We start from the raw sequence: 25,824 nt of genomic DNA on the forward strand, positions 1-25,824 counted from the left end.
TAGTAACCCATGAAATAGGAAAATGCATTCCAAGTTTCAACATTAACAAGGTGTCACAGACCCGTTTTTGTTTTCCAGTGGTGGCCCCTTAGGACTGACATTCCTGGTCCCCACCATGCCTTTGAAGGAGAGGCATACTGTGAGGGCTGCTTCTGGTAGCCCTCAACCCAGTGGGCCAGGCGTTCCTGTATAGGAATGAGAAAATAGTTGAGTACATTCTGAAAAGGAATGGTCATAGTTATCCTCCCGTTTTCAAATTTCATCATGAATCTTTTTATATCTCAGAAGTTTAAGAATGGGTTAGCATTCACTGAAGCCAAGTTCTAGTTTTTTCCATTTGAGAAAGTGGCAGGAAGATCTTTCCCAAAGCCATAAAGGCAATAATTTACATACTTCTCATAGTAGCTCAAAAAGAAATTAGTCAACCCAAGCTTCCACTGACTTCTTTCCACTATAGAACACACAAATAAATACACATAGGATACCTGAAGAAAAATTAATAGCTTTATTTTTCCTCAATATACATTTAGAAAATAGGTCTAAGAAAAGGTTTCATGAAATAGACCAGACGACTATGTACAAAGTGAAGAGTTCCAAATCAGCAAGTCAAAGCACACAAATGAAGCACTCTTCCCCGAGGGCCATGGCAGCCTAGGACCGTCCCATCAGAGGGGACGCAAGCTCTTGGATGGCTTTTGAGTTCAGCTGAGGAATCGTGCTGATCTTCAGGAGTTTGCGGCTTGCATACTTATTCTTGATGGCCTGCAGAAGTCATCTGTGATTAAGCACGCATCAGGACCCCCTACCTTATACCATGTTCCTAGTCTAATTCACAAGTATTTAAGGGCCAGACCCACAATCTCCAACTAGTGCGATGATGCTGAATCACTGAAGCCAGCTAGAGCTCTGAGGTCATAATGTGTTGCACCCGACAATTTCCTTCCATACCTAGCAATGGATAAAGCCCAGCTGGTAGCACAGGTGATGGAGGAATAAATGGTGTCAAGGTCCAAGGAGCAGTCCCTCTCTCCTATGTTGCCAGAGGGTTGGGAGGTAGGAGCTGTGTTTATCATACCTAAGCACCATCATGACAGAACACGTCTGCCAGGACCGGCAGCAACAAGTGGCAATAAAAGCAAGTGGCAACCAGTGCTTAGCGGGTCCCAGACAACAATACCCTAAGGACTGAAAACATGTCACACTTCCATGGTGTGCTAAATCATACAGAAACTACATGCAAGGAAACTACATGCTTGGCACAAATGCCTTGCTCTTTGTCACCACACCTGTGGTGATACTCGGCATCACACAAGCACAGGACAGCACCCAATCTCCTCTGACTCCTCCTCTCAGGTGGGCCCCACAGAGACAGATACCAGACCCCGAGGAGGCTTTCTGAATGGGCTTCTTGCCCCTCCCTCTTCACCATGATTTGGTCACTGTCCCAAAAGATCCTGGTCAAAGGCCCTGAGTGATACCACCCCAAAACCCGAGTCTTCACGGAGCCCTTGCTGTTCCAGAGGACATGGGGAGCGCCTTCCCTGATGCTGAGTGCCCTGCCCAGGATGCTGGGACAAGGTGGGGAGACACACTGAATGGCCATCTGGCTGACTACCTGGGGCCTGGACCTGGTTAGCCTAGCTACTTGGTTTTGAAGAAAGTCTGCTTTTCGGATACATCAGTATGCTCCATCCCCTGCTGGACTAGAAAAGAGTTCGTGCTAAAATAGACTCTCACATATGCCAATATTACGTTTACATGAAAACGCAAACGCACATACGTACACATACTCTCATTCACAAAACCCATAATCTAATGCTTTCCACGGTTGAGGGAGGAGTACTTACGATGAATTTCGTTAAGTTTTCGTTAACTTTCACGACATTTTTGGCCATGTGCTGCATGACTTCCAATACTTCATTCTCTGTGTATCCAGTGTAATACTGCTGTTTTAAGTTCTGGAACACAATGAAGAGAGAAGGTGCAAGATAAAGCCTCCGCTTCTTTAGAAGAGCACATCTTATACATGCTAACATCACTTATCACTTGCATAAAAGCTATACAATGATATTCTTACTTTCGTAAAATTCAGTAACAGCCCTAAACACTACCATTGTACCAGCAAAGCAGCCAGTAAATGCAAGATGACTCTGGCTCTGAGCAAGACTAAATTAAGACACTGTGCAACTTCAGCTAAATCAAGTGACAAAGTTCCCATAATTATTATTATTTTTAAAAAGGTTGCAGGGGTATGTAGGGTACTCCAAGTAACAAAGCTTTCATGCTTCTATCACCACACCGGGGTGCGGGTGGGGGGACGGAAAGTGGGGCAGAGTAAAAATAAAACCCAGCAAAGGAAAGCCCCTTTCAGAGTAATGGCAGAGACCTGGGACAAGCACATCTCACACATACCACCACCACCACCGCCCCCCCTGTCCCAATCAAAGCCCTACTGGACAGTGGCTGGTGGGGAGCTGGACAGAGCTGATACCCATATTGTTAGGGAAAGAGGTTCATTATTAAGAATAAATTAGGCCATGGGCAGCAATCTAATCTACAAAATCCAGAAGAATTAAAGACTGCCCGGGATTCTCTCGTTGGGCACTGTGTAGTTAAGCACTGGAGAACAGAGAGCAGAGAAGCCTCTAGGGGTAGAGGCTTTGCGACCTAGCCTCCTGGAGAACAAAGGTCAAGCAAAAGGACAGTTGTTGATTGACAGTAAGATCTATCATGTGTGAAGATAGGTAACCTAACTTTATTTCAGTTCTGTGATAAAATTCTAAAAGCTGAAGTACATCTGTCTCATATGCACAATCTAATTGGGAAGATAAATCATAATTTAATCTTTTTCTTTCTTACTTTTTTTTTTTTTTAAGAGAGAGAGAGGGAGTGCACGTGAGCAGGGGAGAGGGGCAGAGAGAGAGAATCTTAAGCAGGCTCCACTCTCAGCGTAGAACCTGACACAGGGCTCAATCCCACAATCCTGGAATCATGACCTGAGCTGAAATCAAGAGTCAGATGCTCAACTAACTGGGCCATCCAGGCACCCCAAACACAATTTAATCTTATTCCTAACGTATTTTTTTTTTTTATTAATTTAAGGTAGGCTCCTTGCCCAATGTGGGGCTTGAACCCACAACTCTGAGATCAAGAGTCTCATGCTGTACCCATGGAGGCTGCCACGTGCCCCAATCCTAAAATAATTTAAAGAAAAAAAGAACAAAGCAAGATCAATTCTGAAATAACACACAACCACCGGCATTTTCAAGTCAATTCCCAGAAAACGAGGAGACCTAGTGCTAGTAGGTTCAGAGCCCAAAGAAGACATGTCCCAGAGGAAAGTAATTTAGCTAAAATGAGCCACTGGTACCAGGACCCTGTATCATCCATGTATCAGCAGCCTTGTTGCCTCAAGTTTTTTATTTCAAAAAATTTCAAATTATTTCAGAAAAAATGAGATAATATAATGAACATCTGTACATCTTTTGTGCAGATTCGCCTATTAACATTTTGCCACTTTCTCGTTTTCTCTCTCATGGTGTCTGCAGCTAACTCAGTTGCAAATGGTTTAGCAAGAATTGTGTATGTATGTATTAACACACAATTTTTGAACTATGTGACAATGAGTTGCAGACACCATTACACATCACTTCTAAATGCTTCAGAAACATCCCCTAAATAGTGTTTTCCTATCTAGACACAAAGCTTTTCACATAAAAAAATCAACATTTCCATAGTATCATCTAGAATACAGTCTATATTCAAATTTCTCCAACTGTTCCAAAAATATCTTTCATAGATTTGTCTTTTTAGATCCAGGTCCAATTAAGGTACATGCAGTATATCTGATCTTTGGGGGGTTTTTTACTTAAAACAACTCCTATTTTCTTGGCTTTAAATGACAACTTGAAGGCCCTAGGCCAGTTACTTTTAGGACATCCCACATTTAAATCTGAGTGTTTCCTGATGACTGGATTCGTGTCAAACATCTGGGGCATGAATTTCATGGAGATGATAATGCATTACTTCTGATAATGCACCAGAACATAGGTCAAGTCAGGTGCTCCTACCACTGGTGATGCCAAGCTTGATCACCAGGTTAAGGTGGTAATTTGCAGACCCCCTATCATAAAGGTACAGTTTTTCTTCAGCATTATTACATACCTATGAGGTGATATTTTGAGACCATGTGACTCGTCCTCCAAAATTACCTCACCTAATGATATGAGCATCAGTTGATCCTCACTTGAATCAGTTTTTACATTAGGGGTTAAAATTTTATTTATTATTTATTTTAATATGTATTTTGAGAGAGTGTATGTACGCACGAGCAGGCAAGGGGGGAGAGAGAGATTCCTAAGCAGGCTCCGTGCTGTCAGTGCAGAGCCCGATACAGGAGCTCATCTCAAGAACTGTGGGATCACAACCTGAGCCAAAACCAAGGGTCAGAGGCTTCATCAACTGAGCCACCCAGGCGCCCCTAAAATTTGATATCTAACTCTACCATTCTTTCTGCTTTAAATAGCTGGTATCCTGATTAAAAAATAATAATAATAATAAAGAGCCCCTCTTCCATTCTTTCTTTTGTATCATTATAAATGCATGGATTTTTAAAAATGTGTTACAATCAGGGCGCCTGGTGGCTCAGTTGGTTAAGTGTCTGACTTCAGCTCAGGTCATATCACAGTTTATGAGTTTGAGCCCTGTTATTAGGCTCTCTGTTGTCAGCACAGAGCCTGCCTCATCCTCCATCTCTCTCTCTCAACAAATAAACATTTTTTAAAAATGCGTTACAATCTATTACTGTCACTCTTTTTTTTTTTTTTTTTTTTTTTTACATTTATTCATTTCTGAGAGACAGAGAGAGACAGAGCACAAGCAGGGGAAGGGCAGAGAGAGAGGGAGACTCAGAATCCAAAGCAGGCTCCAGGCTCTGAGCTGTCAGCACAGAGCCCGACGTGGGCCTCGAACTCACAAACTGCAATATCATGACCTGAACCGAAGTCAGATGCTTAACTGACTGAGCCACCCAGGCGCCCCTGTCACTATTCTTTACAATGCTCAGACTTAGCCAGTAAGAGCCCTTTCAAGCCATTTCCTATGTCCTTTTCACGTGACCCCCACTGATCCTTGAGAATTTGCTTGGTGTCTATTACAAACTGATCTAGGCTCACCTTATACTTCTTCTCCCCCAACCCTGAGAGCAGCTATCTCTCAAAGGTGGCCTAGTTCCTAGCGGGTAATGGTACTTAGTATCCATTATGTGGGCACTAGGTATGATCATTGCTACTGGGTTATCACTGTTTCCGGGCCCTCTCATGATTAATTTACCGATATTTCCAAAATAGATTTAACGTCATAGGGGTTTTCCTTTGTTTTTAATTGTTAATATTATCCCTCTTCTTATTGTGAAAATTTTAGTCCTTAATAACATTGAATGTTTGTTTTACCCTAATAATCCTAAATAGTTTCACAATTATAATAACAGATTACTATTAACAATACATCTCCCAAGTAAACTTTAAGTATGTTACCTCTTTTGGTTCTTTGTTTTATCTAACCAGATAAAGTAATTCTTCCCTCAGTGTTCTATTACCAGTTTGATATATGGTGACATTGTCGTTTCTGTGTAATTCCAGTTAGGGTTTGCATAAGCACTCATATTGTTCAGAAGTCAAAAAAGTTACATTATATTGTATACAGCTGATAAAAAATTACAACCACAAGTCTTGCTCCCATCCCCAGCCTTCTACCCTGTTCCCACCCAACCCCACAGGTATCATTTCCATTAGTTTCTGGTCTATTCTTCCTGTATTTTTTTTTTTTTTTTAATTAGGAAATACCTAAGCACACATATGTACTCTCTCTCTCTTATTCCCCTTCTTTCTTACATCAAATGTGTGGAGGGACAGCCCTGCCATGGTGTCCTGGCAAGCTTGCAGGCAGCCACATAGGGCCAGGCAAAGGCCTGAAGCCCAGCTGATGTGTCTTGGCAGAACGCTTGGTGATCCTCCTGGAATGTGAGGGGAGGGAGGCTGGGAAGAGCGGCTCCCACCCTCCTCCATATCTCCCCTGAGAGGCTATCTTGAGACCGTTTCTTAACACCTGGGCTCTGAGGAGGCTTTTGTTCTGCTGCTCTTGGGGCACAACTACAGATGATAAAACTGCTTAGTACCAGTCTAGAGTTGGCTCCTTCACAAAAGGGTATCCCACGACTCCCACTGCAGTCACCTGGCCCCTTTCGTTTTGGTTCTTGTCCCTTTTGGTGCGTGAGATAAGGACCACAATTGCTGGCAGCTTTGACTACTTGTATAAACCTAAAAGTGGCTCCTTTTTACCTTTACTGGCTCAATCAGTTGGGCCTTGGCCCTGCTTTTGTCTTAGATGCTTGACGCCTTGCTGGTTTCATTTAACCAAAGATCCCAGAAACCTTAGCATACCAGTTGTAGGCAGCCATGCACAGCCTTCACAACTGTATAGTTAGCACCTGGGTGCCATGGTGTGCTTACCTAGTCTACGTCTGAAGCATTCCAAGCAGCTTTCTTTTAGGCTTCTGGATTTTAACAATTGCTTTAACAACACTGTGGTGAAAACGGTAAGACCTTTCATATCCAGAGGGTCTAAAATATAACCTAATTTCTTCTTAACGCAACACTCACCCATTTTCCTTGGCCTATAACTTTCTGGGACAGGCAGGATGCAGCCGCTGCCACCTTCGAAGGGTGATAATGCACCATGTCATAGTCAATGAGAGTCAGCTCCATCAGGTATTTGGCTAAAGTATGCTGTTCCACATCGACCTAGGATTGAATAGCCCAGAGAGGAAGAAGCACAGCTATTATCACTGTCTTGCAAAATCACAGGTGAAGGCCTAGGAGCTGAAATCCACTCAATTCACTCGTCCTTCCCAGCAAGTGCCCTATTCCACAGTATATTAAAAACACAGAGCATGAGGTCTTTTAAGAATTGAGGAGATAAAACATTAGGACTTAATGAGAACATGTTTTCTATAAATTTTTAAGTTTTCCTTTAATTGGATCAATGTTTCTAGCATAAGACAACAGGGGGAAAATAAAGTCTCATATGGAATCGGAGGCACTTACCTCCCCAGCTTTTGAGGCCCGCCTTAAGAAGTGCAGTGGCAAAGGTCGACCCAACTCAAATTTCAGTTCTTTCAAAATCAATGTTTCCATTTCTCGGATTTGGGAGCTTGTATAAGCATTGTCTGTGATGTAAACAAAGTCTTCGATATTTGGAGAAAACATCTCTTCATATTTGGAAGCCAAGAGCAGAGCCGTAATCCCAACCAGTTGAAGCTTCTTACGAGAAACCGGTTGAACCTAATTGAAGAAGAAGGTGTCAAAAGTCATGTCTGACCAGAGGACTGGGGCACTGGGGGGAAGAAAGTGAGAGCGAATCACGTCCTGCAGAAGTACACATCATCTCTCCTCATCCCCCTCTTACGAGCACAGGTAACCTGTGTATTAATTGCAGGTACCATCAGGGGCTCCTGGCTGGCTCACTAGGTGGAGCATGTGACTCTTGATTTCAGGGTTGTGGGTTCAAGCCCCACAGTGGGTGTAGAGATTACTGAGTATTCACTCTGTGCCGAGCACAGTGCAAAGATTTCAGTAATCACCTCACTGAATCCTTGCAAAAATCCCAGGAAGTATATGTATTTTTCTCCACATACAAAGAGATGGGCTAAGAAGAAATTCAGACACTAGCCCAAGTTCACTCAACTTCTCAGTAGGGAAGAAATAAGCCTGAGAACCAAGCTCCTGGTCTGTGCTCCAGTCTCATCATCCTGGCTTGAGCATCTGGGGGAAGTCCCAACATGGCACTCCACACAGTCTGCATCAAGATAAGGTCAAGCCAAAAAGCAGGCTTAAATAATGGATGCCTAGGGATGTGGAAGGGGCTATCTCAAACATTTCCTTAATCATTCATTACCAAAAGTACGTTCATTATTCAACCTGAGGTATCTTCAAAGATGCTTCAGAGTCAGGGAAAATCTCAGTCCAGGGTCTGAGTGTTTCCCTTCATTTTTTTTCTTTTAAAGTTTTTTTTGTTGGTTTTTTTTTTACATTTATTTATTTTTGAGACAGAGAGAGACAGAACATGAGCAAAGGAGGGGCAGAGAGAGAGAGAGGGAGGACACAGAATCCAGAGCAGGCTCCAGGTTCTGAGCTATCAGCACAGAGCCTGACATGCGGCTCGAACTGAGGGAGCCACGAGATCATGACCTGAGCCAAAGTCGGACCCTCGACCGACTGAGCCACCCAGGCGTCCCTTCTTTTTCTTTTAAACTGGGATTTCGCTTTTCTTGCTTCAACTCTCATTTTTTAAAATCCACCTAAAATCTGACTACTTTCCTACCCCATGAGGAATGTATAATGCAAACCACTGAATCTATGGTTTCGTAGGATTTGGTGGTATCTCAGGGTCATCATTATAATAAACACAATTATTACTGTATTGTTGGGCAGAATTTGTACTTGAGTTATATCATAAATGTCAACTTTAAATACATAAATCCTTATCTGCAGTAGGGCTACTGCCTGATGGATAACACTAGTGCTTTCTATCTGGCATTTCCTCTAACTGGTTAGGGTTTTAGGACACCAGGTGATGTGTCCTATTTTGATGACCACTCCTGCCTCTCAGCTTAATTTCTTACATTCCTCTGCTTTAGACCTCCATAACTCAGTATACTCCCCACACATACTCCCAATCCCCCTTTAAAAAATTCTGCCTCCTCTCCTTTCTACAGCGATTCATGCAACAGCTGGCTGGATACTGCAACATTCTCTAGCTAAATTCCTCATTTTTCAGATGAGGAAACTTAACAACAGAGAGCACCAAATTACAAAATCGATTAAGCAGACCCGGAAAACCAAGATGCAAAGGCACCACAGGCTTGGGCTGACCTTCAGACCTCCTGTTGGTATGTTTCCTCTGATGGATGACTGGCAATGCAGCGTCTCCCTCCCTGGGGCCCCCAGCATTTCTCCGCAGGCTGACCTGACACAAACGCCCAGCACTGGTCAGCATCACCAGAGGTCTGACACACTTGGCTACTTTCCCTTCTGGCACATGAAGTTCCTCGGTTTCTCACAAAGTGACTTTGGGTCTTTTCTTCAAGGTACCACCCTTTGGTATTGCACAATGCAATTCCAGTGCGCATTGCTACAGTCCCTGAAGCCACACTCACCTGTAAAAATCGATCCATGATGGCGACGCACATGTACAGGGTCTCCTGCAGCAGCCTAAACTTGGAGTGGACTTGCACCAGCCAGTCCACCAGGATGGCGCGCATGCGTCCGTTTATCTCCCTTCCATCTAAGAAGCGTGGATTTATGGATTGCAGAACCTGGTGACGGAATGAAAAGTTTAAAAAGCTGACCTCATTTCCTTCCCAGCTGTGTGGTGAATTCCACATTGCTTGCACGACCAACACCCAGAGGCCCACTCACCTCAAGCTGCCTTAGATACTGGTAGATGTCCTTAACGTAGTCGCTGCAGAGCTGAGGGTTCTCCCAGTCCTCATTATCAATATCCTCGATTTTGCAGAGCAAGGCATCAGAGAAAGCTTGGCAGAGGTTCTCTTCCTTCATGGAGATATCCTCCGCTGGGGGAGCAGGACCCTACATGGACAAATTAATGTGCAATAGCCTTAATCATTAATCATAGCCAAATACATGCAGAGGCAACTGGTTTTAAAAGTAGCATATGCATTTTTAAAATACGTGAAAGCCAAAACAAACAAATTTCAGAGTAAGAGGTGACTAACTCAAGATGTAGTAGATGAAGTTTTTAGGGATATACTCCTCTGTTTAAAGTTCTGTAATTTCACTCCAAGTGAAAACCTTAAGTCCTCACCATGGCCTGTGGGCCTGCATGATCTGGCTTTATCCTCTTCCTCTGCTGACCGCCTCCTATTTCCCTGCCCTTGGTTTGCTTCACTGCAGCCTCCCTCACTGCAAGTGGGCTCCCTCTTCACAGAAGCTCTTGTCCCTGCACCCCTGTGGGTAAACTTTTAGTTTAAAAGTTACCTTCTCAATTAGGTATATCCTGACCCCCCATTTTAAATCACTGTCTGCCACCTATCACCACCCCCACCACATTTCATTCCTCTTACTGTGTTTTTCCCCATAGAACCTATAACCTTCTAACAGATTATGGAGTTTACTAATATATGATGTATATTATTTTCTGTCTATGTCTGCTAGAGTGTAAGCTCTATAAGCTTACATTTATTTAAACTGATTCTGGTCCCTAAGGTATCTCAAATACCTATATCATCCCTGACACATACTAGGTGCTCACTAAATATTTAAGCAATGAAAGAAACTTAGACACCTGGGTTAAGAGACTCTTAGAGCTGATAGTTCACCTCAGCTGTAGCCTCTTCTGCGAGTATAAAGATTTCCTCTCATAAACTAATTTATTCTAAATTGAGAAACTGGCAACTAAAAAGCAGAAAAGCACATTCCAGCCTATGAATAAAATAGGAGGAGGAAGCAAAGACTGAGTAAGCACACACCCAGTATTTTCTTATGCTGACTGGGTGGCTATTAAAGTCACACAAATTAAAAATTTATAAAGTAAGTTAAAAACAAGCATTTGGTAATGAAGTATAAATAAACCATTACTTTTCAAAAGAATAAGAGGTACTTCTCAAAGTAAAACCTAACAGGACTGCTAGACTATAAAGACTGGGTATTAAAGAAATAAAATATAGAAAAAGAAGGATGTATAATAAACAAACCATTTTAATTTATATTAAAGCTCAGTGATTATAGTTTCCAGTCTTAGAGAAGGATAAAACAATAACAGCAGCAGCAGGAAAATATTGATAGCAGTTCAGATCACATCCTTCCCTCAAACACCAAAGTTCTTAAACTGAGGAAGGGTCAGCTGAGCAAGTTATGCAGGTATGCATGCCACTTATTCAAGAATTTAAGAACCTCAAGGGACTAGAATGAATAAGAGCTACTTGGGGTACCAGGGAAAAACCTAGATAAGGTTACCAGAGAAGATGAGACCTCAAGGCAAATGAATAGGCAAAAGGTAGACAAGTACAAAGTCCCAGAGGAAGCCAAGAAATAAAGGCAAGTCTTGGGAAGTACACGCTGATTTGGAATGGTGGGAGGTAGTGCATGATGTGAGAGAAGATGGGCTGGAAAGGTGAGCAAGAACCTTGCTAAGGAGTTTAGATTTTACCCGAAGGGAAGTGAACCCACTGAAGGAATGGAGCAAGAGTGGCTAGAATCAGAGGCACCTGGCTGGCTCAGTTGGTGGAGCAACAGACTCTTGAAATTGGGGTTGGGGGTTCGAGCCCCCTGTTGGGTGTAGAGATTACTTAAAAATAAAATCTTAAAAAAAAAAAAAAAAAAACAGGTGTTGGGGTGTTTGGGTGGCTTAGTCAGTTAAGCATCCAACTCATGATTTTGGTCCAGGTCGTGATCACACAGTTGTGAGATCGAGCCCCATGTCAGGCCCTGTGTTGGGTATGGAGCCTACTTAGGATTCTCTCTCTTCTTCTCCCTCTGCCCCTGCCCTGCTCACACATGCAGGCACGCTCTATCAAAAAAAAAAAAAAAAAAGAGTAGCTAGGAACAGATGGGCATTTTTTTTTTTTTAACATTTATTTATTTTTGAGACAGAGAGACAGAGCATGAACAGGGGAGGGTCAGAAAGAGGGAGACACAGAATCTGAAACAGGCTCCGGACTCTGAGCTGTCAGCACAGAGCCCGACGTGGGGCTGGAACTCACTGTTCTCGAGATCATGACCTGAGCTGAAGTCAGTCACCCAACCGACTGAGCCACCCAGGCACCCCCAGATGGGCATTTTAATAAGCACACACAGCTTGGTTAAGTTCAAGGATATGTTTATGTTTCAAGGACAAGGTTCATCACTCTCTCTCAGGGAAGTGCAGTCAGTACTAGGAGGCTGGTTTAAGGAGGCAGAGATTAAAGTCATGCACTGTGTGTGCTGCCTTAGCAGCCTGAAATGTTTCTGTGTCTATTCAGAACTACCCCTGAGTTTAGCCATATCCCAAAGCCACCAGGATGGCTAATTGCTCTGGCCCTTAATTTAGAATTTCTTGAAAGCATTCCTTTTGGACTCCAACAAAATTTAATTATAAAATCCTGTGCAGACAGTAGCCTAAGCTCTAGGGGCCAACTATGTAATCCTACGTCCTAAAAAACTAAAAAGCTGGGGCGCCTGGGTGACTCAGTCAGTTGAGCCTCCAACTTCAGCTCAGGTCATGATCTTGCAGTTCATAGCTTTAAGCCCTGTGTCAGGCTCTGTACTGACAGCTGAGAGCCTGGATCCTGCTTCAGATTCTGTGTCTCCCTCTCTCTCTGACTCTCCCCCACTCATTTCTCTCTCTCTCTCAAAAAGAAAAAAAAAAACATTAAAAAAAAGAACTAAAAAACTAAGAAACTAGTTAACTAACCATCACAAACTTTTGTATGACAAAAGTAGTCTGAGAATAAAAATCTTCAAATTACATTAATGAATGAGTTCTGTCAGTTGCCAGAGACAACTGAAAAGTCATATCAAAAATAATAAAGATGTGAGATTTTGCTGAACTTGAGAAGCTCCTGTAGTAGACAGTCTGAGTAAAGGCCACTGAAATTCTACTACTACTGAGGTGGGTTTGTTGACAGAATGTATTACTATCAACATGCAAATGTGTAGGTGTTTGCATGAGTTTTGATAAAACAGACTTCCCTTATTTATTAAATTTATGATAAACAATGTCAATTAAGTACAAGAAAGGACTCCCAGAAAAACTGATGCTTCCGATTAGACAGCTCATGATTTGTAGCAGTAAGTGTGTACTTCTACACACAAAGGCACACACAATTGCAGAAAGGCAAAATCAAGTACTGGGAATAGCTTTAGGGAATACACTGAACTGGAATTTGGAGGGCAGGGATAGTAAGAATGAACTTTTTTTCAATGCTTATTTTATATTATTTATTTTTTGATAGAGTGTGAGCACACACATGAGCGGGGGAAGGGCAGAGAGAGAGAGTCCCAAACAGGATCTGCACTGCCAATACAGAGCCCAACCTGGAGCTCCATCTCATGAGCCATGAAATCATGACCTGAGCTGAAATCAAGAGTTGGACACTTAACTGGCACCCCCAAAATGAGCTTTTATTCTATATACCTGATGTATTTCTGTAGTATTTTGCTGTTATGACTATGTTTCTTGTGTTATTAAAAATAAAAAGCACTTTTTTTTTTTTTAAGATTTTATTTATTGGGGCACCTGGATGGCTCAGTCGGTTGAGCGACCAACTCTTGATTTAGGCTCAGGTCATGATCCCAGGGCCGTGGGATCGAGCCCCGCACTGACCTCTGTGCTGAGCTTGGAGCCTACTTGAGATATTCTCTCTCTCTCTCTCTCTTTCTCTCTCTCTCTCTCCTTCTCCCCCACTCATGCTTGCTCTGTCTCTCAAATAAAAACTAAAAAAATAAATAAAAATAAAAATTTTGGGGGCACCTGCGTGGCTCAGTCAGTTAAGCGTCCGACTTCGGCTCAGGTCACGATCTAGCGGTGTGTGAGTTCGAGCCCCACGTCGGGCTCTGTGCTGACTGCTCAGAGCCTGGAGCCTGTTTCCGATTCTGTGTCTCCCTCTCTCTCTGACCCTCCCCCGTTCATGCTCTGTCTCTCTCTGTCTCAAAAATAAATAAACGTTAAAAAAAATTTTTTTTTAAATAAAAAAAAATAAAAATTTTGTTTTTAAGTAAACTCTACACCCAAATGGGGCCTGAATCTCCAACCCTGAGATCAAGACTCACACACTCCACTGACTAAGCCAGTCAGGCACCTAAAAAGGCACTCTTCGTTTAAAAAAATGTGAATAGTTGTGCTTATTTCCCTTTTATATCTTGTTTTTGTATTAAGGATAGTTAAGCCATAAAACATTCTCATAGCTGAATACTGACTATTGTAGAGGCCACTTTTATGCAACAGGCTTGAGCAATGAAACTTGATCAAGGTAAAAGGGCCCACAGTGACCACCAAGCTGAGTGCACACAAGCAATGGAAAGGGGCTCATTAAGCAACTCACCATAGGCTCTAAATGACCAGTTACAACCAGGCACAGTTCCTAAGATTACCAAAAAAGGGAAAATTCCAAAAGTCCCATACTCCCTCACTCCGCCCTTTAACTGTGGCCCCTCACCATCACCTCCCCACAGACAGTCTCTCCTTTGCTGCCCTGCCCAACTGCTCCCTTGCAGTGTGTTTTTTTAAATTTTTTTTTAAGTTTATTTATTTAGTTTGAGAGAGAGAGGGAGAGTGCAAGTGGGGGAGGGGCAGAGAGAGAGGGAGAGAGTGAATCCCAAGCAGGCTCCACACTGTCAGCACAGAGCCCAGTGTGGGGACTGAACTCACAACCCCTGAGATCAAGAGCCAAAATCAAGAGCTGGGCGCTTAACTGACTCAGCCACCCAGGCGCCCCTCCCTTGTGGTGTATTTAATAAACTTTTCTCTCTTTTGTTCTGCCTTGGGTGAATTCTTTCACCACCCATGCCACCAGCCCCCACCCAAATGTCCCATGTTTGATGGCACCCCCATCCAATCAGAGCGACCCGTAACTACTACTGAATTTAGTGTTTACATCAAATCGTAAGTCTAAAACCTCATCTGAATTTCTAACTCTGACTCCCCAGCAGCTCTCCTCAGTGTGCATCTATCTCTGCTACACCCTGTTTTAATGTGTGCTCTGACATTCCTCCAATTGACTGGGGCTCCTTTTGGACAGAGCTGGTGGCTCATTCAACTGGTTTCCCCAGTACTCAGCAAACAATGTGGCTAGGACAAAGCCTTCTTCCTTTCACACAGCTCAGTATTTGCCAAAGCCTCTTTGGTCAGCAAAAAAATAAAATAAAACAGCAACAACAAAAACACTGTTTTCTCCCAAAATTGCAGGATAATAAGCTTCTGCAAACACCTGTGAACAGCGGAAACACTTTCAAGTTCTCAGCCAGAGCCCTTTGTGATTCAGTTGCTTCATCTGCTACGAGGAAAGAAACCTGCCCTCCAGTTTTGCAGAGGACAGTATGGATTTGGCTGGGAACATCTGCTTTCATGAGCACATGGCTTATAAATTTTCCAGGGCTCACTGCTGCTAGAACCCTGTGCTCAACTGGAATTTCCACACCTCCAGGGACTGGCTATAAAGGAGCAGCAATGACTGCAGATACAGCAGATGACAAGTAAAAGCCAAAAGGCTGATCAGAGCCAGGCAGGCAGAGAGGCTCATCTGCCAGCATGAGGGGACTCCCCCTAAACTGTGGACTTAATCATCTCTTCTACATTACATTTCTCAGAGAAACGTCTATTTGAATTGGAAGTAAGTATTGTTCATTAATCCCTGACATCTAATAAAACGAGAAGCACATTTTAGCCACAGAAGTGATATCTGTATCAACTGAGTTACAGGTCCATAATTCTTTATGTGAAACACAGTGGCCTCAATTTTGTCAGGAAGCTAGAGCAAAAGGAGTCACCAAGGAAATGCAGGGTAACTCAGAAAGAGTGGAGTTGCAGAGGTCATAGGAAGAAATTTCTCCTCTGTTTTGTTCATAACATTTTTGGTTTTTTTCTTTTAATTTCCCTTCTTCTCCAACTGAAAGATTAATATGTACCTATGGTGAAAAGACTGAAAATTTTAAGCCAAACATCATACGCAAAAATAACTGATGTGGCAAACAAAGGCAAAAGAAGAAAATTAAATTTCCTTTCAACTTACAGCACATTGACAAGTCCTTGAGATAGGCAGAGTGACCTTCGTCTGCAAACTCAGCAGCCTTGATGTTGACACTTTGCTAAGGGCAAAAGGCAATCTTAGCCCAACCTCCTAGGAACCCATAAATCTACTTTAACATGTAGAAATTCCTTTATCTCTACCCCCGCCCAACAAGATATATGTTGGCAATCATACACACTCCAAGTTTATGGCCCTCTGACATACATCTGAAGGGTCTCATAACTGAACTTTTTACTAAGTAGTAATGAATGACCTTTCCCTAACAGCAACTAGTCCCTCAAGGTCCTTAAAGCCATACAGACTTACCCTATCCCTAACCCCCTCCCAACTTGCAAGCATATAATCTTTCCCCGGTCGCATCCCCAGTGCAGCTCTTCCTGCCCACAGGTCCTGTGGTGGTTTAATAAAACCACCTTTTTGCACCAAAAATGTCTCAAAAATTCTTTCTTGGTCTCCTAATCCCATTTTTCACATCATTTGGTGTCCAACATGGGACTGAGCCTTCTCATCTGGACTCTGAGCCTCAGTACCAACTTGGTATTTTCTCTTTTCCTTTACTTTCATTTCAGGGGCTTTTCAAAGAGCATAGTCTTATTGGAACACTTTCAAGTCAATTACTCAGGCTGCAATCCTCTAGCCCGTGGCTACTCTACAGGGAGGAGAAAGCCTGCCTTTTGGCTGGAAGTTAGTACCATGGCTGGAATGGTAATAAGACCCAGAAACTTGATGCCCTCTCTTTATTTCTGTCCTTATGCAAAGCTGCCTGTCTTGGGCACGGGACAGCCACCCAAGCGACTAGCATGGCTGCCATCTTAAGACTCCTGTGTGAGGTTCCCTCCTCACTGGTCTCATGTGATCTTCTCCATATCTCCGTATCTCTGGTCTGGCTGCAAAATGTCCACTCAGAGCCAGCCGAAACCAGTACCCGATTGAATTAAAGACCAACTGAGGACTGTCTCCTGGAGAAGTTGGGTGTAAAGACTCCATGTGTTGGAATGTCGCTTAGACCATGATGGATTTCTTTCTTTACTGTTCTCCCAACTAACTACTTGAACTACAAAACTGGGTAATTTCCCCTTGTAAAACTTTAGTGCTTTTCATGGGTTAAAAGCGGCAGGTTCCTCAAGGCAAGTCAAACTAAAGCAGGGCCTTCACAGCATTCTTGTCAAGGCAAGGTCAACTGAAGCATGGCCTTCACGGCATGTTCTTTAAGGCACAGCTTTCAAGGCATGGCACAGTATTGTGGTCCATATGCCAGGCACCCATTTGTAGCCTAAGAGGCAATGGGGAAGCAGAGGACACTAGCATCACTTCCACAGGGCCTTTCACAGGGCTTTTTAGGGCAGCACTGCCTTCAAGGCAAAGGAGTATGGTAATCAATAGCAATTTTCATTCCAGGGATGCCGTAGGTCACTTTGGACACCCAGAACCTTTGACATATCTTGCGTGGGATGCCACCTGGGAGTCAGGGGGAAATTTTGGTAGTGGACCCTCTTTGCTTTTCTAGGAGCATGGGAGCTTCTTCAGTCCCCAAGGATGCTCTTGGAATGCCTTTTAACCCACTGGAAACAATTCAGATTGCAAAATTTAGGAAAGGACTGATATTCTGTAACACTCCATGGCCTTAGTAGGATCTATTGGTTATATCTCTTATGCAAGAAGCAGGACAAATGGACTGAAGCCCCCTGTGTCCAGGCTTTTATGGCCCTAAATCAGGAGCTGGACCTTAGGGCCTCTTGCAGAATGTGTCTAACCACCAACCAGGTTAATAAATCTCCTCTGGACATAGTGGATGATGATCGTCTGAATAGGCCCATTCCTCCTCCTAAGCCTACACTGCTAGAGGAAACTCTAGCAATGATTCCTCATAATTAGGATACTGTTAAGGCTGGGCCTCAAACAAAGAAGGCTTCTTGATGGTTTTATTCCTTAGTCACATTTGTCCCAGGGACTACCTCTTTTGATGTCCAATTGCAAATAGAGGCTTTAACCTCAATTTTGAGGTCGAAGAAGCCTCAAAACTTACTATGCGACAGTCCCTGACAGTAATGACTCTACATCAGGTCCAGAATGTCTTAGAGACCCAAAGGCTACCAATGGATGAAGGGAGGTCAACTTACTAAATACAGACTATGTTTAGAGATACACCTGAAATAAACTGATCCTTTCCACTCAGAAGATCCATACATGTGGTCTCCCTTGGATTCAAAGGCCTCTGCCATATATATATATATACATATATATATCCCCAATTGACCACTGTTGACCCATAGGTAAGGACATCTCTATGTTACTCATTCAGGAGGAAGAAGTTACAGAAGATAAGACCTTCCACCCTTAGCAACCTTAAAGATTTAAGGGTCAAAACTGTTCAGGGGGAATGATGTGGGATATAAAGACAAAAGAAGAAAATTAAATTTCCTTACAACTTACAGCACATTGACAAGTCCTTGAGACAGGCAGAGTGACCTTCCTCTGGGAGCTCAGCTGCCTCAGTGTTGACACTTTGCTAAGGGCAAAAGGCATTTAAGCTGATCCAGTAATGGAACTACTGGATATTTACCCAAAGAAAATGAAAAGATATGTGTACCCCTATGTTTAAAGCTTATTTATTTGTTTGTTTATTTTTGAGAGGGGGGAGGGTCAGAGAGAGAGAGAGAGAGAGACAGAGAGAAAAATATCAAACAGGCTCTGCACATCCGTATGGAGCCCGCCTTGGGACTTGAATCCACAAACCATGAGATCATGACTGGAGCTGAAATCAAGAGTCGGTTGCTTAACCGAGACACCCAGGTGTCCCATGCACCCCTACGTTCACTGCAACATTATTTACAATAGCCAAGATATGGAAGCAACCCACATGTCCATCCATAGATGAATGGATACAGATGTGGTGTACACACACAAATACAAATACACACACACACACACACACACACACCCCTGACACACATAGGAACATTACTCAGCCATAAAAAACAAAAAAGAATAAAACGTTGCTATTTGGAAGAACATGGATGGAACTAGAGGGTCTAATGCTAAAAGAAGGAAGTGAGAGAAAGGCAAATACCATGTGATTTCACTAATACGCAGATTTTAAGAAACGAAAGAGAAGCACCTGGGTGGCTCAGTCGGTCAAGCGGCCGACTTCGGTTCAGGTCATGATCTCAGAGGTTCGTGGGTTCGAGCCCCACCTAGGACTCTGTGCTGACAGTTCAGAGCCTGGAGCCTGCTTCGGATTCTATGTCTCCCTCTCTATTTGCCCCTCCACCGCTCACCGTCTCTCTCGAAAATAAACAAACATTTAAAAAAATTTAAAAAAAAAAGAAAAGAAAAACAAAACAAACGAACAAAGAAAAAAGATATGGAGCATGTGGCTGGCTCAGTCAGAAGAGCATGTGACTCTTGATCTTGGAGTTGTGAGTCAAGTCCCATGTTGGATGTAGAGATTACTAAATAAGTAAGTAAATAAGTAAATAAGGGAAAAACAAAAAAGAGACACACAAACAAAAAACAGGCTTTTAAGTATAGAGAACAAACTGGTAGTTGCTAGAGGGGAAGTGGGTGGGGGATGGGTGAAATAGGTGAAGGGAATTAAGGGTACACATATCATGAGGAGCACTGACTAATGTATGGAATTGTTGAATCACTATATGGTACATCTGATACTAATGTAACACTCTGTTAATTTACTTGAATATAAATAAATAAATAACTTTAACTGATCTCCTAATATTTCCCTATTATATAAGAGATATTCATTTCAGAACTAATGAAAAGTCCTTGGTGTCCCTCTAATCATTTTCTTAGGATAAATTTTAAAAACAGGTATGGAGAATAACCATTTGAAATAACACTGACAAATTGCCTTCCTGACAGGTGGGAGGAACCACATTCAAACAGCCACCCATATAAAATGCTGCATAATGGTCTGGAGATAAGGCTGAAAAGCTGCTTTGGGTTTAGCATCTAGGATGTCACTAGAAACCTTCAAGGAAAGGCCTATGAAAGGAAGGTCAGTCTTGAGTATTTGTGCCGAGCTTTAGCTCTTGATCTGATGCTCTCTCCTGGCTTTCTAATAGCAACATGCTTGCAACCATCACCTGCAAGGAGAAGGCTCACAAGTTGGCCCCTCTCCTTCAGATGTTGCTGGTGTATTTCTGACTGCATTTCCCGGCGGATGTTTCTGTCACCTCAACAAATCTAAAGCCAAATGAGCCGCCTTCCCCAGAACTTCCCCTCCCTTTCCTGACTTTCCCATTTTTTAAATTATTACTTATTCTTATTCCTTTACACCAAGCAACACAGCTAAAGAATTCCTTCTAAATACAGCACGATGTCCCTGAAAGGAGCGGGTACACCCCAACATATTCAATGTTGTTTCTTAGCACCTACAGACACTGGCATATATGGGTGAGTGCTTAGGGGTGATCTGAGCTAGTTCAAGACCCTCATCAGCTCTAGCATGGACAACTGCAATACCTCCTAATTTATGTCCCTTCCATGGCCAGTCTACACTGCTTTCATCATTTCCCACCTCCTCAAAACTTCCCTCACTGCCTAATGGGATAAAATCCAAGTTCCAAGGCTTTCAAATCCAAATGCAACCTTTTTCCCAACTTTATTTTCTGCTTACTCACACAAATCTTCTGACCCAGCTTAGATGTGCTCTTTACCCACAGGACAAAATTATAGGCCTATTTCTGCTTTGGTGCCTTGATTCTTGTTGTGCTTTGTTCCCTATAAGGTGCTCTTTACTATTAGCATCTCCCTATCCTTAAAAATCCCACCTATGAAGTTTCCTCCAACCACTCCATCCCTTAGTGTTCTCTCCCTCCTGTACAAGCGCCTTCTGAAAGATGGTACTTCCATCTACCCCAGACATTTGATGCTCAATCATCCATTGCCCAGGGGCATCTGGCATCATTCCCTGGGATTACTAATTTAATTTTAGGTATACATATGCTCCTTCTGGATAAGAGAGATATCAAGGCAAGATATCTCTTTATCAGCCTTAACACTACTGGATGTGTTTATTAAGTGGTCAATACATATATTTCTCAAATATATCCAATGTGTTATTTTGAAAATTTTCAAACAATGTTATAAATGTTATTACTGTATATTATATATAGAGTAAAACCTTGGACTGCGAGTAACTTGTTCTGCCAATGTTCTGCAAGATGAGCAAACATTTCTAATAAATTTTAACTTGATAAATGAGCGATGTCTTGCAATACGAGTACCACGTGGTGCTGAACATCACATGATCACAACTGAGCCAATGGTTCTCGTCTCTCTCACTCCCTACAGGATTGTGGATGATGGTCTCCCATGCTCAGATGTTCGGTTTCAGGCTGTGGTGCTTAGCAGAAATCAGTGATTTTTCAGAACGTTGGAAGGTGCCCACAACTGGTATTGGTGTATTTTTTGTCACTTCAAAGCACTTATGGACAGCTCTTTGCTTTTCCACACAAAAGTAAGCTTAGGAATGCTTTGTTTCATTCTAGGTCAAGCTGTCTGCAGACAGAGACCCCTTCCTCTGCTGCCTTATTGCTAGTTACATTGAATACAGTATATGACAAAAGTTTCATACTGTACTGCAGTCAACATTTATGCGAGAGTATAAAATGACCCCCTTGCAGGAAAATGGTCAAAAGAAACGCAGTAAGGGGACCATTACGGTATGAACGAGTATGCAAGCGGCCAAAATTGAATGATTTTATAAGAAGTCCACATCTGCATCTCCTCTGCAAAGGAGGAAGAGAAAAAGGCAGAGGAATCCCTCACTTCAAATGAGATTAGGGAGATATATAAAATGTGGGGAAACGGTGCAAAATTTTGTTATGAATAACATTAAGGTGCCATCACTAAAAGGATGGGTATGCTCATTTTGTACTCTGCTGTTTCAAAGGAGAGCTCTAGTTATGAATGTTCTTCAAAAATGGCGGTGATGACAACGGCGCCTTTGCAGTCTAGCCGAAAACAAGCTATTTCATTAAGTACATGTGTAAATACAAACCGTCCCACCTTTGGAGCCAACATTTCCATCTGTACTGGTTTCACGGAAGCAGTGGGTTTCAGTTGTTTGTTGACATTTGTTTTGGTGGGTTGAACAGGTATTTTGGTGTTCTGAGTTTTCTACAAGGGAAAAGAAATGTAACAGGGCAAGAAAGTCAGTGGTGTTCCTCAGAGCTATACACAATCAGCCTAGTGTACACATGGACAATCTTCATGGCTATTACCTTAGCTATGTGTGGAGGTCTGGTCGTAACTCTATTTCCAATTTCTTCTAAAACTGCCCGCCTCATTGTCACATGACTCTTAGCTTTAGAATTAACTCCCGTGTCTACATTCTCCAAATCAGTGGACACCTAAAAAAAGAGGGGAGAGAAAAAAAGAGTTAATGAGAAGTGAAGACAACTTACAATACTTTGCTCGTGTCAGGTACCAAATGCAGAACTGATTTGGGAAAGGTGAATTCGTGGATATCTATTGTAAGAGGGAGAAGCTACATTTTAGAAAGTCTAAAAATGCTGAGTGATTGATCACATCACTCTTAATTAGGCAAATCACTTACCCAGCTTATCTGTAAAATACTCTCATTAAGAGTTTAAGGGGGGTGCCTGGGTGGCTCAGTAGGTTAAGTGTCCCACTTTGGCTCAGGGCATGATCTCACAGTTCATGGGTTCGAGCCCCGTGTCAGGCTCTGTGCTGACAGCTCAGAGCCTGGAGCCTGCTTTGGATTCTGTGTCTCCCTCTCTCTGCCCCTCCCCCACTCATGCTCGGTCTCTCTCTGTCTGTCTCTCTCTCTCTCTCTCTCTCTCTCTCTCAAAAATAAACAAACATTTAAAAAAAAAGTTTACAGATAAGGGATTATTTCTCACATAGCACCCACTTATTAGAGATCTCCGTATACTACCCATCTACTTAACAACTTTAGAGAGATTAATAACAAGCACAATTAAAACACTATTTAAAAGCTTTAATAGGTCCAAGTGTTTAAAACCTAAACTAGCTTTGATTTTTATGCCATTCTACAAATAAGAAGTGCTCCTATTGACATGATCTTTAGAGATACTGCCTTTTAAAATGAGGCTGCCATAGCAGGGACACTCTTATATTAAGAATATTTAGGGGGCATCTTGGGGGACCTGGGTGGCTCAGTCCGTTGAGCATCCGACTGCAGCTCAGGTCATGATCTCACGGTTTGTGGGTTCAAGCCCCGGGTGTGGCTCTATGCTGACAGCTCGGAGCCTGGAGCCTGCTTCGGATTCTGTGTCTTCTTCTCTCTGCCCATCCCTCACTTGTACTCTGTCTCTCTCTGTCTCTCAAAAATAAATAAATGTAAATAAATAAATAGAATAGAATAGAATAGAATAGAATAGAATAGAATAGAATAGAATAGAATAGAATATTTAGAGGGCATCTGGATGGCACAGTCCCTTAAGTGTCCAACTTTGGCTCAGGTCATGAGCTGACAATTCATGAGTTTAAGCCCCACATTGGGCTCCGTGTGTCCCCCTCTCTCTGCCCCTACCCTGCTCTCACGTGCTCGCTCTCTCGCTCTCTCTCTGTGTTGACAGCTCAGAACCCTGAGCCTGCTTTGGATTCTGTGTCTCCCTCTCCCTCTCCTTCTCTGCACCTGCCCCGCTCACACTCTGTCTCTCTCTCTCAAAAATAAACAGTAGAAATAAATACTTAAAAGAGTATTTAGAAATAGTTTTCAGAGGTAAAATAATTTTACTCTAAAATTCAGACAAAGTTGAAATGGTATGAAATAAAAAACCATTGGATGACCTTAACCTGCTTTAGACAGAGTATGTTTAGAAACAAAACTTGCCAGAAAAAACAATTCATACAGACAAGTTTATTATAGAAGTGAACGTTTCATGAGAAAAAAAACAGCATGTCCTATCCCTAAAAACTGTGGGTCCTAAATTTTTCAATCCTAAAAAAATCTCCCAACAGGAGATTTGAATGGGCCTTCCACAATGGACAGAATGGACCTACCAGAACAGAGGGGCAGAAGAAAACTCAAGCCTTCCCTGAATAGAAAGAATTTGACTATGGGGGCGCCTGGGTGGCCCAGTAGGTTAAACATGGGACTCTTGATTTTGGCTCAGGTCATGATCTGAAGGTTGGTGGGAGGGAGCCACCGAGGTCTCTGTACTGACAGTGGGGAGCCTCCTTGGGATTCTTTTTCTCTTTTTGTCTCTCTCTGCCCCTGCCCTACTTGTGCTCACATGTTCTCATGCTCTCTCTCTCTGAAAATAAATAAATAAACATTTAAGAACAAGAATCTGACTATGGAAGAACTTCATGGGACAGATTAGACAAAAATTACTTGTCAGTTTAACTTACATCCACAAAAGGATAGGAATTAAGTACTGATTGTATTCATTCAATTTTTAGGATTCTCAAAAGCACACTCTTCAATTTTTTCCAGCAGTAACTGCCAATTTTAAAAAGTATTTGAAATTTTAATGCTTATGTGTAATCTAAGTTTAAATCCATATGGAGGAGAAAACTGGCAGCTTTTAACCAGCCTTATAGCCAGGAAGATAGAACTCAGGTGTGTCAGGGCCCTCTATTTTTCAGCAAAGGAAAAACAGATCAAGTACAAGTCAAGCCCACAGGAAAACAAAACAAAACAAAACAAAACAAACATATATATATATATATATATATATATATATATATATATCCCCAAAACACCATTAACACTTGGATTTTTGCAAAGATGAAATAAATGAATCTGGACCCTTCTCTCTGTCTGCCATATTGTTCTACATTAAATGTAAAATCTCTTCTACACTTGATTGAAGAAATTGAATTTTTGAAAGGGACAAATCTGTACGTTAGTGAACTTAGCCTGGGAGACTTCCTATGCAGAAATAAATGGGAAACTTAGAGCGAAATGTGAAAAATCCTTAACTGTTACTTGATCAAACATTCAGAACACTTTACTACCTACAGCGTTTCTTCCAGTGCTCTCCATCCCCACCACGGAGTTTGAGAACAGGGAAGGCAATTACAACAACATTTATTTAGCTATCACTCTAACAACAAAGAGCACTACGGGATCGCTCGCTGAGAAGTCCAGTGCTGGAAAGGCTCACTTGACAGGTGCCACCTACGAGGCGCTTTCCTACACTTTCCCCACCCTAGGGCTGGGACTGGCCAGGGCGAAAGCGGGGAACCCTGAGCGGATCCCAGGAGGGGAGAGGCCCGAAAAGAGGACAGGCCGCAGGCCTGGGCCGCGGGGAAAAAAGGTAACCCGACAGAACGGGAAAGCGGAGCGGCGGTTGGGAGGAAGAAGCCCTGCGTAGAAGAGAGGGGGCAGCTAGAGGCGGGTGAGGAGGCTGCTCCGCCAAAGCCCCTGGTCAGTGGGGAGGGTGGTGGGGGGAGAAGGAGTCGGCTGGGCCCACTCACCGTCGGGCGTCGGAGTAGCGCCATGGGAGAAGGGACAGGCAAGAGTGCCAGCCCGACCCAGGGAGGGACGAGGACCGGAGATTGTGGACAGAAGCTTCCGCGGCGCCGTTAGCTCTGCACTCCAGCCTGCTCTGCTTAGGATCTTCGCAATGTCTCCTTGTTACGGGATTCAAATACCGCGCTGCTCGCGCCCCCATTGGGCGGCCTTACGTACGACGCGCTCTTCCTATTGGCTACGCAGGAGGCATTCCCGCAGGTGGATTGGTGGATTGGCTGAATTTTCCAGACCCGTTTGGTTGTCATAATAACTGGTTGTTTTTTCCGCCTACTGGCTTTTTTTTTTTTTTTTAAATCTCGGTCTCTTCTCTAAAATCAACAAAAATAAAATGGTCTCATTAAGAAATCAGACAGACGTAGGATGCCTTTTCTTAATTTTGAGTAGGTCTCACCTAAGGATGTCTCTCTACGTTTGTACTGGCTGGGCGGAAGTTCGTTCTAGGGAACACACTGGAAATGCCATTTCCAACCTTTATTCCTGTTAGGGAAATTTCGAGTTAGAGCTTAGGTTGTGTTGTCCTGGGTGGTGG

The 25,824-nt window shown here is 42.8% G+C and overlaps 1 protein-coding gene across 2 annotated transcripts; it reads right to left on the reverse strand.

The window, feature by feature from the left end:
• Positions 1-6: 6 nt before the first annotated feature.
• On the reverse strand, positions 7-25,432 carry CCNB2 (cyclin B2). 2 transcript variants are annotated; one of them, XM_027067381.2, is made up of 9 exons: positions 25,238-25,432; positions 22,048-22,176; positions 21,833-21,943; positions 9,477-9,647; positions 9,215-9,373; positions 7,104-7,340; positions 6,660-6,800; positions 1,848-1,958; positions 7-185 (listed from the first exon to the last, which is right to left on the reverse strand). In XM_027067381.2, exons 1-9 carry the CDS (start codon positions 25,259-25,261, stop codon positions 54-56), a joined length of 1,215 nt encoding a protein of 404 aa, XP_026923182.1. In that variant the 5' UTR covers positions 25,262-25,432; the 3' UTR covers positions 7-53. The 2 variants fall into 2 exon arrangements, with proteins under 2 accessions (XP_026923182.1, XP_014926385.1); XM_015070899.3 differs by lacking the exon at positions 7-185 and adding an exon at positions 483-762 and having other exon boundaries at positions 25,238-25,430.
• Between the last annotated feature and the right edge of the window lie 392 nt (positions 25,433-25,824).

This window comes from Acinonyx jubatus, chromosome B3, assembly GCF_027475565.1.
Source record: "Acinonyx jubatus isolate Ajub_Pintada_27869175 chromosome B3, VMU_Ajub_asm_v1.0, whole genome shotgun sequence".
Lineage (NCBI taxonomy): Eukaryota > Metazoa > Chordata > Mammalia > Carnivora > Felidae > Acinonyx > Acinonyx jubatus.

What these genes read in the sequence shown, in the direction of transcription:
- CCNB2 (XM_027067381.2), bottom strand. Translation starts at nt 25,261, where the DNA reads ATGGCGCTACTCCGACGCCCGACG. An exon ending in TGGAAATGTTGGCTCCAAAG is followed by an intron (nt 9,648 to 21,832) that starts GTGGGACGGTTT and finishes TTGTCCATGTAG; the next exon opens with GGTCCTGCTCCCCCAGCGGA. An exon ending in GGGCCTCAAAAGCTGGGGAG is followed by an intron (nt 6,801 to 7,103) that starts GTAAGTGCCTCC and finishes ATTCAATCCTAG; the next exon opens with GTCGATGTGGAACAGCATAC.